Below are 15879 nucleotides of genomic sequence, written 5' to 3' on the forward strand. Positions count from 1 at the left end.
AACCAGGCCACGAAGGGGGGAGGGCGTGGGGAGCTGGCAGAATGAAGGTGAGCAGGGGTGAAGTGAGGACTTCCATGTCAGAGGTGAAGTGAACTTGCCAGTGGGAAGGCTTGGCCCAGAGGAAGCCGGGCAGCGTTAGCCAGGGCTCCTCCTGGCTGCCCGTGGCCCTGGCCTGAGTGCTGGGAGCAGGCCAAGTTGCCACTGCAGTTCCCCTTTCCCACCCCGACCAGCCCGAGGGCACATCGCCTCTGGAAATGGAAAGGGGCTGTCTGTCCCCTTACCCTGGCCGCTGTTCCAGGAGCTAAGGAATGCTGCCCTCCAGCCTGACCGAACTCACCAGAAGGTCGTGGAAAACAGCTCTGCAGAGCCACACCGGAGGCTACGCAGTCCTAGAGGATCGGAGCGCGTGACCTGTACCCTGAGCCAGCTTCTGGCACCAGGTGACAGAGGCCCTTCTCTTCTCCATCCTCAGAGGCAGCAGCAGTGATACAAACCCCAAAGCGCATCTTCTTTCAGGGAGGTGGGCAGTTTGTCCAGAGATTTCAGCTTCCACAGATAATCCCGTGAATAACCAAAATCACCACCCAGATCTCTGTCGCCGAAGCTGTCGTTTCAAGGGACAGCAGTAGCCTCTATAGCCCATGAATCCTAGAGTCTGAGAACATGGGGGCCATTCAAGCATGGTGGTATACGTTGGAAGCAATGCAGCAGGGCAAACCCCAGTGCCGGGCCAAGATGCCAGCCACCCTAGGGCAGCCGCTGAAGGGGCAAAGTGTCAGAGGTGGTCTTATACTATTTTCCAAAAGAGCCGATGGTAAGTCCCAGCTGGGAAGAGGGCCCTTTATGTTGTTGCCACCATAGCAGGCCGCCCAGGGCCATTTGATACTGAGAACATGGTGCCGGGGGTGTCTGGGGGCACTGATGTCCCCCAAGATGCCACTGCTACAGATAGGAGAACTCGGTCCAAAAGCCGATCTGGGGAACCCCAAGGACTCCACAACCCAGTCCCCCCAGTCCCTAGAACAGCAACACCACTGACGTCATCACAGACACGCCCCCCTTTCCCAGGTCACAGCGCCATCTTGAATAGACAGATGTCCTTGTCATGATCACATGCTTTACCCTGGGCACTGGGCCTCTATCAGTTCCAGCCGCCACCCTTCCTTCCAACAGAAAAATGTCCTGTCTGTAGGGGAAGCCTCCCACTTGACCTCCAATCCTAGCCCTTGAATCATAGCCCCACTCTGGAAAGTTCTCTTCACAGACCTTCACATTCACATGCAGGCATCCAACACTTGTCACCCCTTGGTCCCTGGCCAGACCAAAGACATACAGTCAGATAGACCTGGATTAGCTATCCAGGACCACCATAAGAATGGGTCTACACCTTACAGAAAATCAGTTCTCTCCTAACCAGTCGATAAATGTATCACAAATCCAGCCCTGGGCTCAGCTAGGGAGGTGACAGTGTGGTAGCTAAGAGTGTGGCTCTGGAGCCAGACTGTCTGGGTTCAGATCTGGACTATTAGCTGTGTGATGCTGAGCAAAGTACTTAACCTCTCTGTGCTTCACTCTCCTCTTCACTAAAATAGGGATGATAACAGTACCCACCTCAGGGTCATTGCAAGGAGTGTGTGTGTGTGCACAGTGGAATCCCAGAACTCTACCACCACCACGTCCAGCCCCACCCCCATATCTCCTGGGTGACAAAACTCCCCTGTCCGGCTATCTCACCGCGCGAATTGATCCTCAGTGGCTCATCGGCTCCTTCAGCCGCAACAGCGTCCCACAGCAGCTAGGGCTTTGCTGAAGCCTGAGTGCCCCTCTCTAGTAGGCAACCTACGCCTGGAGAAGTTGCAGTACCCTCCCCAAGGAAGACCCCCGAGAATACTCTCCAAGCCTCAGAGCAAGGCAGGGCGTGCACCCATTGGTGCCAGGTGCCTAGGGGAGCTGAGGATCTCAGGAGCCAGCACCCACGCAGATCCCCCCTTCTACAACTCAGCCCCACCGCCTTGTGTCCTCCTAACTACCAAAGAACAGGGACCAGAGAACGCTCTGGGGAAAGTGGTAAGCTCGTAGCAGCTACTCCTCTGCCCACTCTATACAGGCCGTTACCCGGAGCAATAGGACAGGATGAACCGGAGGCGAGCTTAGAAAGCTGCCTCCCAGGCCGAAAAGGCAGAGATAAATGTTGTTCATTCATTCATTCATTCACCATTCATTCATTCAACAATATCTATTACGCTCGGCATTTTCTAGTTACCTAGGATACAGCAGTGACCAAAAGAGACGGACTCTCTGCCGTCATTGAACTCATCGCTAGTTGGGAGAGACGGGCAATGAAATAAATAAAATATATAGTATGTCAGATGGCAGGAAGTGCTATGGAGAAAAAAAAAGCAGAGTAGGGGAGGGTCAGGAAGTTGTCATTTTAATAGGATCGTAGGGAAAGGCCCCATAAAGGAGCTGCAAGAGGGAACCCTGGGACTGTCTACAGGAAGAGTGTTCAAAGCAAAGGGAGCAGCCAGCGAGAGGGTCCTGCTAAGGACCAGCAAGGAGGCCAGGTAGCTGGAACAGAGTGAACATGAGGGAAAGGGGTAGGAGACGTGGTCAGAAAACTAACAGGAAGCCAGATTACACAGGGCTTTGTAGGGCTTTGGGCTTTTACTTGGAGTGTGACGGGGAGACATGGGGGAGTTTCTGAGCGCAGTAGGGATGTGATCTGGGTTATGTTCTAACAGGACTGTTCTACCTACCATGGTGAGAACAGACCAAAGGGAATGTTTTCCTTAACGCATGTCTTGGTCCGTTCGCCCTATCATGATACTATAGGCTGGGATTTTGTATTCAACAGACATTTGTTTCTTACAGTTCTGGAGTACGGAAGTCCAGGGTCAAGGTGCTGGCAGGTTTGCTGTCTGGGCAGCCACTTGCGTCCAAGGGGAGATGTTGAGTTGGCAGTAAGACATGAGATTCTGGACCAGGTTGGAGGTAACATTCAGGAGGCAATGGTGTATGAATTGCATTTAAAGTCATGAGACTGGGTGAGGACATCGTCAGGAGTGGGGACAGAAAAGAGAAGTTCAAGTTATGAGCTCTGGGTCACTGTAACATTACGACATGGAGAAGATGAGAAGAAGCTGCCGCTAACAAGAGAAAAAGCAGCAGAGTGTGATGTTCTAGAATCAGCCTACTGGGGCATCTCCCCTACCCCAACCTCCCCACAGCCAAACACACACACACACACACACCTAGAGGTCTGGGCCCCTCCTATGAACTCAGAAACAGAAGAACAAGCCAGCCATGGTTCCTCACTCAGAGGTCTGGGGCCCAGCCCACGGGCCCCCTCTACATACAGGGCCACCAGCACTAGCCAGTACCCACTGCCGAGGTCTGAGTTCCCACCTCATGGGCACCAGCCATCTGCACCACATCCTCAGAAGTCCTGATCCAGGTTTACAGGGCCCCTCTTATAAGTTTCCAAGAGGCTGTGCTCTCCTCTGTTCCCTTAGCCCAGGGGTGGGAGCTGCTTCCCGCAGTCGCTCCCATGATGCCTATATGTTCTCTTTATACCCTTTCAGTTACCCAGTTAACAACTTTTCCCTAAATCACAATTCTCTGTTCAAATATCTGGCATGTTTTTGTCTCCTGAATAGATCCTGGCGGATACGAGATCATTTGGTCAGAAGTTCAAGGTAAGGAGAAACAACGGTGTTGGAAGAATCAGGTATGTGGATATTAGAATCAGCAAGGATTACTGGAGGAATGGTGTTAGAGAGAGTGGCGGTGAGCCAGGAACTACAGTTTCCAAGGAGTGAAGGAGAATGACCCAGAAGTCTGTAGATGGCTCTGCCACAAAGAGCAGTCGCAGGTGGTATAGTTGATGGCAGGAGATTCAGAACCGACGTCAAGATCAAGAGCCATGGGAGATGGAGTCAGTCTGCGGATGTCCTTTGCCTCTAGACTAAAGGCCAGCAGGAGTCCTGGGAACTGGGTGGTGCTTTGAATCGTGTCTCACCGCTACCCTGAGGGGTAGTCTGGGTGAGAGCTGTGCCTGGTTGGCGGAACGCAGAAGGTCTGAGGAGGGATGCAAGTGTGCCATTCCTTTTAAACATTTCTTTTTTTTTTTTTGCGGTATGCGGGCCTCTCACTGTTGTGGCCTCTCCCGCTGCGGAGCACAGGCTCCGGACGCGCAGGCTCAGCGGCCATGGCTCACGGGCCCAGCCGCTCCGCGGCACGTGGGATCCTCCCAGACTGGGGCACGAACCCATGTCCCCCGCATCGGTAGGCGGACCCCCAACCACTGCGCCACCAGGGAAGCCCCAAAGTGTGCCATTCCTTATCCCTGGCTTCAAGCAGGAAGAAGCTTGCAAACAGCAGAGACATGGGACCATGGCCTTCTATGGCTCTGTGTCCACTCCCAGCCTGGGCCACGGAAAGGGTAGCGAGGAGGGCAGATGCACCCCCTCCCTTACTCCTCCCCAACTGCCCCGTGATGTGGTGAGACATCCCAGGAACTGCTGGGCCTCCTTGTCTGGCCCAGGGGGGGCTTCCACCCCAGGATAAGGACCCTTACTTATCATCATGGCATCATGGACATTCCTGGAACAGCTGGATTCGGAAAGTCCTCCCCTGGCCTTAAAACCTATAGTTGCACCCGAGCAGGCAGGGGCCAGGTGGCAACTTCAGGAAGTTCCAGAGTCTATGGAGCGCTCCATCTGGAAAATGGATCTCAGACCCTTCAGTGGCCCGGGAACGGGAAGCGACTGCCTACCTGCATGCCCTGGCAATGGGGAAGGCCATCAAAAGCCCCCACGACTCTTTGTCTGCTAGAGGCTTCCTGGCCACAGAAAAGAGTATCCCCCAGCATGATCAGGCAGCCTGAGTACTCCTGAGTGGGGAATTCCCGGGCTCAGGAAGAGAAGGGACCATTGTTCTTCATCACCTTTCAACCTGGAATTTACCAGCACTACAAACAGCTCCATCCAAAGCCCCTTTTTGGTCCATCCTCTCCACAGCTGCCATGGTGAGCTTTGCAAACAGAAATCAAATCATACCACTGCCCTGATTAAGACCTCTCTGTGGCAGCCAGCCAGGCTCATATCAGGAGGCTCTGAAGCTGGCTACAGCTGAGGACTGCCCTTAGCTCCCAGAGACCTCTCTGTTGTTTTTGGCTTGGGTTTTTTTTTTTTTTTTGACATATAACATTGTGTAAGTTTAAGATCTACACTGTGTTGGCTTGACACATGGTCCTTCAGTGAGTCGACGGCAGAGCTGGAGTTAGGCTCTGGTCCCCTATCTCCCAGCACCCTCCTCTGCCCACAGAACCAGGCTGCTTACAGAAAAAAGAAAACTAACTCCTGCTTCCCCTGGGTTATCCTAAGGCAGCCTCATCTACAAGCCCACAGAGACTTTCCGTTTCCTCCCATTCACCTTGTGGAGTCAAATAGTCCTGGGTTTGAAATCAGACTTGGCCACTTCCTAGCTGTATGTCTTTAAACAGCCATTTAACCTCACTCCACCTCAGCTTCCTCATGTATAAAATGGAGCAAATGGTACCCTCATCATAGGGCTATTTTGAGAATTAATGAGCGAACGTATATAAAAAAGTTAGCACTTCCCTGGTGGTCCAGTGAGTAGGATGCCGTGCTCCCAGTGCAGGGGGCCCGGGTTCAATCCCTGGTCGGGGAACTAGATCCCGCATGCATGCCATGACTAAGAGTCCGCATGCCACAACTAGGAGTCCACATGCCACAACTAAGAAGTCTGCATCCCTCAACTAGGAAGTCAGCATGCCACAACTAAAAAGAAGATCCCGCATGCCACAACGAAGATCCCACGTGCTGCAACTAAGACCCAGTGCAGCCAAAATAAGTAAATTTTAAAACAAAAGAAGTTAGCACCATGTTGGCAGATCTTAAACAATAGAAGGTTGCCATCATCATCATCACCATCATCCCCATCACTACAAACATTACCATGACTACTATTGGCACGGAGCTTCTGGTTTCTCTAGCCACCGCAGCTCTCATGGTCTACCCTCTCGCCAATCCCCTCCATGCTCTTGACCCATTGGCCCCTACTGCTCTCACCCTGCCAAACCTCAACCCTGGATTGAACCCACCTCCTGCCTGTTCATCCCACAGCCTGAAGGTTAGGGACACCCCAAGTTGAGGATTTTCTGCCTTAGCTGGGCCCTCGCCACCACCTGGATCACAGCAATCTTTCTCCTTGTACCTAGCACAGTTTTTTAAATGCCCCATGGAAAGTTTTCTGAACTTCCACCGTCTGTGTAAGCTCCCATTTCACCTCCCTCCTCACTCTGAGCAGATTAAAAAATGTCTTAATACCCCCCCAAAAATTAAGGCCTAAATGGGAGAAGTCCCATCATGCCTTGAGCCTTGCTCTCCTCTACATCCCTTCATATGGCTTCCCTGGTGGCGCAGTGGTTAAGAATCCGCCTGCCAATGCAGGGGACACGGGTTTGAGCCCTGGTCCGGGAAGATCCCACATGCCACAGAGCAACTAAGTCCATGCGCCACAGGTCCTCCCCTCTCCATCCCAGGTTGGCCCTTCCCCTGGGCTCTGGATCCCATGACCTCCAGCCTCCCAGCATATAACTGACCCACTCTCCCCTTTTCTTCCCTTGTCTTTCCACCCTTTCCCTCTTCTCTGGGAGGCAGTGTTATAAGCTGGATAACAGCGCAAGCCCTGGAGTTACCTGCGTGGGATCAGGACCAGCTCTGCCCCTTATTAGCTCAGTAACCTAAGGCAGGTCCAAGCCTGTGTTCCCTCAGCTGTAAACTTGGGCTAATAATAGCATCTACCAAGCTCACAGGATTGTAGTGAGGATCAAATGAGATAATACATGAATGGCTTTTAAAGTACAGTCTGCCCAATCATTAGTCATGCTTCCTGGTCTCTTCACACCAGCCAAGGCAACCTTGTTGCTTATATCCTTACCAAAGTATCCTTTCCTTGACTCCACATGCCTCCAGCTACCACCCTTGGCTCTGCTCCTTTTTATAGCAAAACTCCTCCAAAGACAAGCCTATGCTCCTTTTCCCCACTTCTGCTCCTTCCCTTCTTTCCCCAAATCTCTCCAATCTGGCTGACAAACCCATGGCTCCACCAAAACTAGTCTTGTCGAGGCCTTCAATGACGTCCACCTTGCCAAACCCAAGGGCCACTCTCATCTTCATCTTCCTTCGCACAGCTGATGACTCTCTTCTTCTGGAAACACTCTTCCCTTAGTTTCCATGACCCCTACGTGTTCCTGATATGCCTCCTACCTCTCTGGCTACTCCTTCTTCCTCTCCTCTGTGGGCTTTCCTTTCTCTGTGGGTCCCTCAAATGTGAGTGTTTCTTAGGACCCCAGTCCTCTCCTCTCATCATTTGATATTTTCCCCATTGGCAATTTCATGAACAAATAGGTTCAAATCATGGGCAGAGCTCAAGAAGTAGTGCCTAGCTTCCAACCTGAGAAGAATGGTGAGGTTATAAATGGGCCTATCATGGGGTTACACGTTTAGAAGTTGGTGGATTGGTAACAAGTTGGGGAATGGAGTCCTGAGGTCCTGAGCAATGTGAAGGTATGACATGCCTGTTCCCCTCAAGGTGCTAGCTGCACGGTAGGCCGACTGGCTCAGTGACCTGAGCAGTACTGGACACTCCCTCTTGCACCAGAGCCTTCTACCTAGGAAACCTTTGTCTCCTCCTTGGTTTATGGAAGCTGCTCATAAGAACATGGTGTACAGGCTGGTTCTAAGCAAGTGGGGTCACAAGGAGCAACACAGCAGTGGAACACTGAGTCCAGGCAGAAAAGTGGAGTAAGCTAGAGGCAGAGGGCGACCTCTCTCATTTGAAATGAGCTCAGAAACTCATTCTTGAGTCTCCAGCAAGGTCAATAGAGGCAGCTGGGCAGAGGGATGAGACCAATTTGCCCAGTCTCCCATTCGGATGTCTCGTCTGCTAGGAAGAGCCTGGGATTGGGGACCCTGAGATGATGGCTGACACCACAGAAGGTGTCCTGGAAGACCTGGTGTTCCTTCAGATGTGGGGTGGTGTCTTAGGTGTTTCTGAGTACAGTTAGTAAAGCCAGCCTTCCTGTAATGGGGTGATTGCTTGTGGACAACTGTAGGCTGATTGCCCAGATTCAGTGGTTGGAAAGCGTGTGGTGCAATCCCTTGGCCCATGCCACGCAAAATCCCTAAGGTGTTCTCCAAGGACTCTGCCCTTCTGCTCCACTTGGCATCTGTCTGTGGTGGCAGTGGGCAGGGACGTGGCGATGGGAGGAGACAGAGTGTTGCCCTTAGAAAGACTTAGGGATTACCTTCCAAAACTGGGCCGGGAACTGAGGCCCTGAGTCTAACTCAGTGGCCTGGGAGATAGCTGACTCCTACTTTGAGTGTGGCTTTTTTTTTTTTCTGGGGAAGGGACCGGCTGGTAACCACAGGTGAACCAAGCGGTCTCCCACCAACAATGTATGAGCATGCCCGCTGCTCCAGATACCCATCAAAATTGTATTGTAGACCTTCCTCATTTGATTCATTCTGCTGGATATGTGGGGGTATCACATAGATGTTTTGATCTGCATTTTACGATGATCAGTCAAGATGAGCCCATTTCATATGCGTATGGACCTTTTGATGTCTTCTTCATGAAGTGTCTCTGAGTCTTTTACTCAGTTTTCTATCAGGTTGTCTTTCTCATTATTTGTAGACCTTCATTATACATTTCTTAACATGACTCCTTTGTCATTTCCATATATTTCAAGTATCCCCCACTCTGTGGCATGCATTTTCACTTGTGTTTTCTCTTTATGATGTATTTTAATTACAGAAATTATTGATTTTAATGTAGTCCATTTTATTGATTTTTTCCATTGTAGTTAGTGTCTCTTGTGTCTAGTTAAGAAATCTTTACCTAAAGTCCTGCAGGTATTATCTTATTTTATCTCCTATAAGATGTATTGATTTATCTTTCACATTTGGTTATTAATACATCTGGAATCAGTTTTTGCATATGGCGTGAGGTGGGATCCAAATACGTATTTTCCCATGTGGATATCCAGATGGCCATTTTCCAAAAAGGCCATCCTTTTGCCAATGAACTTCAGTATTATCTTTGACAGAAATCAAGTGACATGTGTTGGGTCAGTTTCTAGACTCTCTATTCCATTGCTCAGTTGTTTTTTTTTGTTTTGTTTTGTTTTTTCATATCCCTGTGCCAATAACACATCAACGTAATTACTATGGCTTTACAAGTCTTTTTTTTTTTTTTTTTTTTTTTTTTTGCAGTACGCGGGCCTCTCACTGTTGTGGCCTGTCCCGTTGCGGAGCACAGGCTCCGGACGCGCAGGCTCAGCGGCCATGGCTCACGGGGCCAGCCGCTCCGCGGCATGTGGGATCTTCCCGGACCGGGGCACGAACCCGTGTCCCCTGCATCGGCAGGCGGACTCCCAACCACTGCGCCACCAGGGAAGCCCCTACAAGTCTTGATATATGGTGATGTAAGTGCCCTTCGCTTTGTTCTTCTTCAGGATTATCTTAACTATTTTCAGCCCTTTGTATTTCCATCTAAATTCGATAATCAGATTGTCAATGCACAAACACACACACACACACAGCCTACTGTGATTTTTTATTGCAATCACATTGTGTCTATAGATCAATTTGGGGAGAATTAACTTCTTAACAATACTGATCCTTCCAATCCATGAACATGATATATATCTCCATTTCTCTAGATTGTCTTTAATTCATCAGCAACGTTCTGTCATATTCAGTGTAGAAATCTTGTGCATCTATTTTTATATTAAATCCTGCATAATTAATGGATTTTTTGTTGCTACTGTAAATGGTATCATTTTGTGTGTGTGTGTGTGGTACGCGGGCCTCACACTGTTGTGGCCTCTCCCATTGCAGAGCACAGGCTCTGGACGCACAGGCTCAGCGGCCATGGGTCACGGACCCAGCTGCTCCGCGGCATGTGGGATCCTCCCGGACCGGGGCACGAACCCGTGTCCCCTGCATCGGCAGGCAGACTCTCAACCACTGCGCCACCGGGGAAGCCCTGTAAATGGTATCATTAAATTTTTTTTCTGTTTGTTTGTTGCTAGTATATAAAATAACATTGCTTATTAATTCTAATAGTTTATCAGTAGATTTTTAAAATTATGCCTGCTCCAGGTTTTAAATTAAAATATTACTAGAGACACTGCATTGGTCCATGAGTCTCTGCTCCCTACCATATTCCATTCTGCTCTGTGCAGATCATAGCATTTATGAGAAGTCCTTTTGGGGTGTAACCTGAGGCTCATGAGACATGCCCCTGGGTTTCTTATGGCAAGAGCCTGAGATTTTAACCAAATGAAATTTAGAAATAAATAAAACCTTTAGTAAGTGTGCATTACTTGTCAAGTATTGCTCTAAGGGACTACTGTTCTTAGTCCTTTGCAGGTGTTAACTCATTTAAGTTCCTTAACAGTCCTATGAATTAGGTACTGTCATAATCTCATTGAACAGATGGGGGGAACTGAGAGAAGACAAAAAATTTTCCCAAGGTCAGCCAACATGTTAGTGGCTAAGCGTTTCACCATTACACTATTTGGCCACTCCTAGTCTATAAAGTCTTCAGCCTGGCTGTCTCAACGTGAGGCTCTCCACCTCCTCGTCCCGAGCCCTGGCTTTCCCCCCAAGTCATCACTCCATCTGCAGTTGACTAGTGCCCCTCACCTCAGGCTACTTCTGGAGATTAAGGATTCAGGACATCAGGGCAAGCTTCATAGAGGTGAGTTGGTTTTTAAAGGCTGAGGAGGACTGAGCGTGTAAAGATGAAATGAGGAACAGTGTCAAAGACATGGAGAAGAAACAGAGAGAAATACAGAGTACGGGTTCTCGATCTAGGACTGGTCTTGGTGGGACCCAGAGTTTTCATATCAGTTATTGTCATTACCAATATTAGTTTTGCTCTTAGTGCTTTCATCAGAACAATCATATGTACCACCATTAATACTAGAGTCATTTGAAAATGCCTCATCTTTGTATTGTTCAGTCACTGCGAAGGTCACATTTCTTCCGTGGTATCATTACAACCTACAATGACTAACGGAAATATTTGAGTGTATCTGTGTCGCAGACCTATGGAAATACAACTTGTTACAGCCTCCCTCCACCCATTGTGATTAGGTCTGGCCTCACAACTTCCCATACATTAGCAATATCATAAGAGAATACTTGAGGGCGTATCAATGCGTTCTCAGAAAATGTTTCTAGTTTCTTTGCTTGGGATCAAGAACCTTCAAGAGAATGACTGGGGATAGGGCTCGGGTGGTCAGAGGACAGGAACAATCAAGAACTACTGCCTTAAGAATCAGTACGATGGCATCAAAAGCACAAGCAACAAAAGAAAAAAGAAATAAGTTGGACTTTATCAAAATGACAACTTTTTGTGCATCAAAGGACACTACCAAGAAAGTGAAAAGACAGCCCTCAGACTGGGAAAAAAGAATTGCAAATCATATATGTGATAGGGGTCTAGTATCTAGAATATATAAACAACTCTTGGTCCCCGGAGGCCCCCAGTGGCCTTGGGCCACCCCCTGGGACGGGGTGCGAGGCCAGCCTGGGCACTGATCCCAGGGCTGCTGTGCGAGTGTGGTTCGCCCCCAGCCCCACAAGCTTCTTGCACCTGGGCGGCCTCCACACTGCCTTGTACAACTACGTCTTTGCCAAGAAGCACCTGAGGCTGGAGGGCATGGATCAGACCTGCCTTGTGCTTGGGGAAGCAGAGAATATTGAGGACATGCTGGAGTGGGCAGGCGTCCCCCCTGACAAGAGCCCCCGCCGGGGAGGTCCTGCAGGGCCCTACCTGGAATCTCAGTGACTTGCGCTCTACACGCATGCTACCGAAGCTCTGCTGAAGAGGGAGGCCCTGAGGAACCATCAGACTCGCCAGTATGGCAATCGGTGCCGGAGCCTGAGCCAGGCGCAGGTGGCCCAGAAGCTGGCCAAAGACCCCAAGCATGCCACCCACTTACGCCCGGAGGGGAGACACCAGCCTTCCAGGACTTGGTGTATGGCTGGCATCCGCACAAGGTGGCCAGCATGGAGGGGGACCCGGTCATCCTGAAGAGTGATGGCTTCCCCACGTACCACCTGGCCTGCATGGTGATCGACCACCACACGGGCATCAGCCACTTGCTGCGGGGCTCCGAGTGGCTGGTCTCCACCTCTAAGCACCTGCTCCTCTACCAGGCCCTGGGCTGGCAGCCCCCGCGCTTTGCCCACCTGCCCCTCCTTCTCAACAGGGATGGCAGCACGCTGTCCAAGAGACAAGGGGACATTCGCTGCCGGCGGCTTCCTGCCGATGCCCTGCTTGACATCACCGACTGCGGATCAGGGTTTGCAGAGAACCAGATGGGGAGGACCTTGCCAGAGCTGATCACACAGTTTAACCTGACCCGGATCACCTGCCACTCAGCCCTGCTGGACCCAGAAAAGCTCCCAGAATTCAACAGGCTGCACCTCCACCAGCTGGTGAGCGATGAGACCCAGAGACGCCAGCTGGTGGGGAAGCTGCAGGCCCTCGCGGAAGAGGCTTTCGGGAGCCAGCTGCAAGACAGTCGTGTGCTGGACGCAGCCTACATGGAGAGGATCATCCTGCTGGGACAGGGGCACATTTGCCGCCTGCAGGATTCGGTCTCCCCAGCGCACTCCTACCCGTGGACTCGCCCTGCTGTGGGTCGAGCGCAGCTGGGTGTCATCTCAGAGAGGGTGGACGTCATTGCCAAGCATGTGCCGGGGCCTTTAGAAGGATCCGGTGGGAACTTAACTCAGGACATGCTGAACGGAGAACTGGAGAAGCTGCCAGAAAGTCTGGAAGGCACCAAACACAGTAACGCGATGAAGCTCCAAAGGAAGTGCGGGAACGAATACAGAAGGTGCTTTCCAGGTGGAGAGAAGGTGTGCAGGACAGCGGAGGTGGCCGTGGGAACCGTAGTTGCGGGACCTGCCCTCAGACAGGGGGAACAGGGGGCCTGGACCCCGTCGGAAGCTCGTGGAAGGAACCAAGAGTGGGCGCAGAGCCTCCGGGTGCACAGGTGCATTTATGGTGCCACGCCAGGCATGTCCTAATCAGTTGGCCAGCGTCGGCCAGCCACCTCTCACCTCCCTGACTCTGGAAAGGAAGGCCTCATATGTGGTTCTGACACCACAGTACACAGCAGAGGTTAGGAGCTGGTTCACAGAACAGTCACAGCTCATGTTTTAGTCTGCTCGGGCTGCCACAACAAAACACCACAGACTGGTGGCTTAAACAGCAGGAAATGATTTTCTCAGAGTTCTGGAAGCTGGCAGTCCAAGACCAAGGTATCGGCAGATTTCGTTTCTCCTGAGGGCTCTCTCCTCGGCTTGCAGACGGCTGTCCTTTTGCTCTCTCCTCACATGGTATTCCCTCTGTACGTGCCCTCGGTATCTCTCTGTTTGTCCGAACGCCCTCTTCTTAAGAGGACACCAGTCCTCTTAAGTGGACACAGGTGATATTGGGGACATTTCTGCTTTCTGTTTGTCTGCTCCACTAGTTGGCCACCACAACCAAGATGAAGAAAAGTTCATCATTACTGGTTGTATGAATATCTCCAGATACTTACTCTCAGAGTCTGTTGGTATGGGAGTTTCTCATTCTTCAATTTATTACCCTCTTAGCAGCAGCTCTAGCTACAAGGGCCTTCATTATATCCTAATTGCCAGTGCCAATCCCCTTATTTTTTATGTTAAAAATCCATTTGTAAATACATTTCAGCAGCCCTACCATCTCAGCATCATTGCTAATTTAATCTCCCTCCCCCTCTATTAGCGCCACAGGGGGCTGACCAGAGCAGGCGGCGCCCAGGCTAATCAGATCACTAGTTTGTCTGAACATTACGCTTAGCAGGAACTCGATGGGATGTAGTGGGTCAGACCGGGGGCAGATTAAATCTTCCACCAGCTAGCTCTCAGGACCAACCAGGGGAGGGACCTGGAAGCAGACAATGAAAACATGGACCTCAGCTTGGAGGGGCTGATGGGGAACGGTCTGGGAAACTGTCAGGCAAGGTTGCTGGAATTGAGGGCTCTGCGAGGGTGTGATTGGATGCGAAGGAGAATTTCCCGGCATACGAAGCAGCGCTTCTCATCTGACCTGTTCACTCACCACTTCTCAGAACACTTCACGCAGTGAGCTGTGGCAAAGAGTGTAGTGAACAGCAAATCGGGAGACTGGGGGCTTTACCTACTTGTTTCCTCACTCACTGGGTGTCTTGGCGAGTTCCCTCACCTCCCTGGGTATCACATTCCTCAACTGGGGATAATGATCCCAACCCTACTGACCCCTCAAAATTTTGATGAGGGCCAAATGAAATTTAAAATAAAGAAGTTTTAGTGAGCATGTATTAGTTGTCAAGCACTGCTCGAAGGAGGTACTGTTCTTAGCCCTTTGCATGTATTAATTCATTTAATTTCCTCAATGGCCCTATGAGGAAGGTACCACCATAATTTTATGGAACAGATAGGGAAACAGAGACAGAGAGGACAAACCTTTCCCAAGGTCACACAGCACATCAGTGGCCACTCCCGGTCTATAAAATCAAGCTCCCCAGCCTGGCTCCGTCAGCTGGAGGTTCTCTTTTTTTTTTTTTAATTTATTTATTTATTTTTGGCTGTGTTGGGTCTTCGTTTCTGTGCGAGGGCTTTCTCTAGTTGTGGCAAGCAGGGGGCCACTCTTCATCGCGGTGCACGGGCCTCTCACTATCGCGGCCTCTCTTGTTGCAGAGCGCAGGCTCCAGACGCGCAGGCTCAGTAGTTGTGGCTCACAGGCCCAGTTGCTCCGCGGCATGTGGGATCCTCCCGGACCGGGGCTCGAACCCGTGTCCCCTGCATCGGCAGGCGGACTCTCAACCACTGCGCCACCAGGGAAGCCCAGCTGGAGGTTCCCTTCACCTCATCCTGAGCCCTGGCTCTCAGCAGGTAGGAGAGGGGTAAGCATCCTTCCCGTTCCACGATGCTCCTCTCAGGCCATTGTTCCGCCATCTGCGTGTAAATTCTCCTCCTCTTCAGCTACTCACGCCACCAGGTGCCTCTGCCGTCCTCCTCCCCTCCTGGCTGCTGTCATCTAACGGCCTCCTACGCATGTCACTGGAGACTCAGCCACAGGCTCATAGTCTTTCTTCTCCCCCAAAGCCAGACCATCACCTTGGGTGACTTCAGTGTCCAGGAGGGCAACCCAGCCGTAAGTTTACCTATCAGTCACAGTTCAGTTAGGGAAGCAGAGTCATGATGGGCGTGAAGGGAGATTAGACCTCACAACATGGTGGGAGATGCTGGGCAGTGAAGTCTAGAAGGGAGAGTTGGAGGGTCAGAGCAAGGGTTCCTAAAGCGTTTCCCCAAAGCGCTGGTATGATGAACAAGTGAGAGCTTACAGGAAAATTGGAGAAGCTAAGTGTGTTTAGCTGCTTCGGTCAGCAAAGAAGGCGAGGCTGTGGGGAAGTCTATGGAAGCTGCTGCCTCTGTGTTCTATCACCAAGCATCTGATGGCGGGCCTGAGGCCCCGGGCCACTGCTGGGAAGAAGAGCTGGGTGTAGAACAGAGGAAAGCAAGGACAAACTGGAACATTCTAGGCACCTCTGCCTCCATCTGTCACCATATATGGCCATGAAGACTTTCAGGAAGCAACGGGCTCTTCTTCACACATCAGCCTTCTCATCACCAGGGACCTTCCCCTCCTCCCGTCTTCAGCCACCCCTTCCATAGTCATAACCCAAATGTACTCATCCTCTGAAATTCCTCATGTAGTCATCACGCAATATGTCCACAGCCCCTTTAGTTGTTCTCACTGAGGTCA

General features: G+C 51.0%; 1 protein-coding gene across 1 annotated transcript; it reads left to right on the forward strand.

Annotated features, from left to right (window-relative positions):
- Window positions 1–663: 663 nt before the first annotated feature.
- LOC132514025 (probable glutamate--tRNA ligase, mitochondrial) lies at window positions 664–13136 on the forward strand. Its single transcript, XM_060138662.1, is given in 5 exon segments — window positions 664–814; window positions 1835–2067; window positions 3657–3727; window positions 11586–12046; window positions 12049–13136. Coding segments are annotated over 5 exon segments (2004 nt in total).
- The last annotated feature ends 2743 nt before the right edge of the window (window positions 13137–15879 follow it).

The sequence above is a fragment of the Lagenorhynchus albirostris genome, chromosome X, assembly GCF_949774975.1.
Source record: "Lagenorhynchus albirostris chromosome X, mLagAlb1.1, whole genome shotgun sequence".
Taxonomy (NCBI): domain Eukaryota; kingdom Metazoa; phylum Chordata; class Mammalia; order Artiodactyla; family Delphinidae; genus Lagenorhynchus; species Lagenorhynchus albirostris.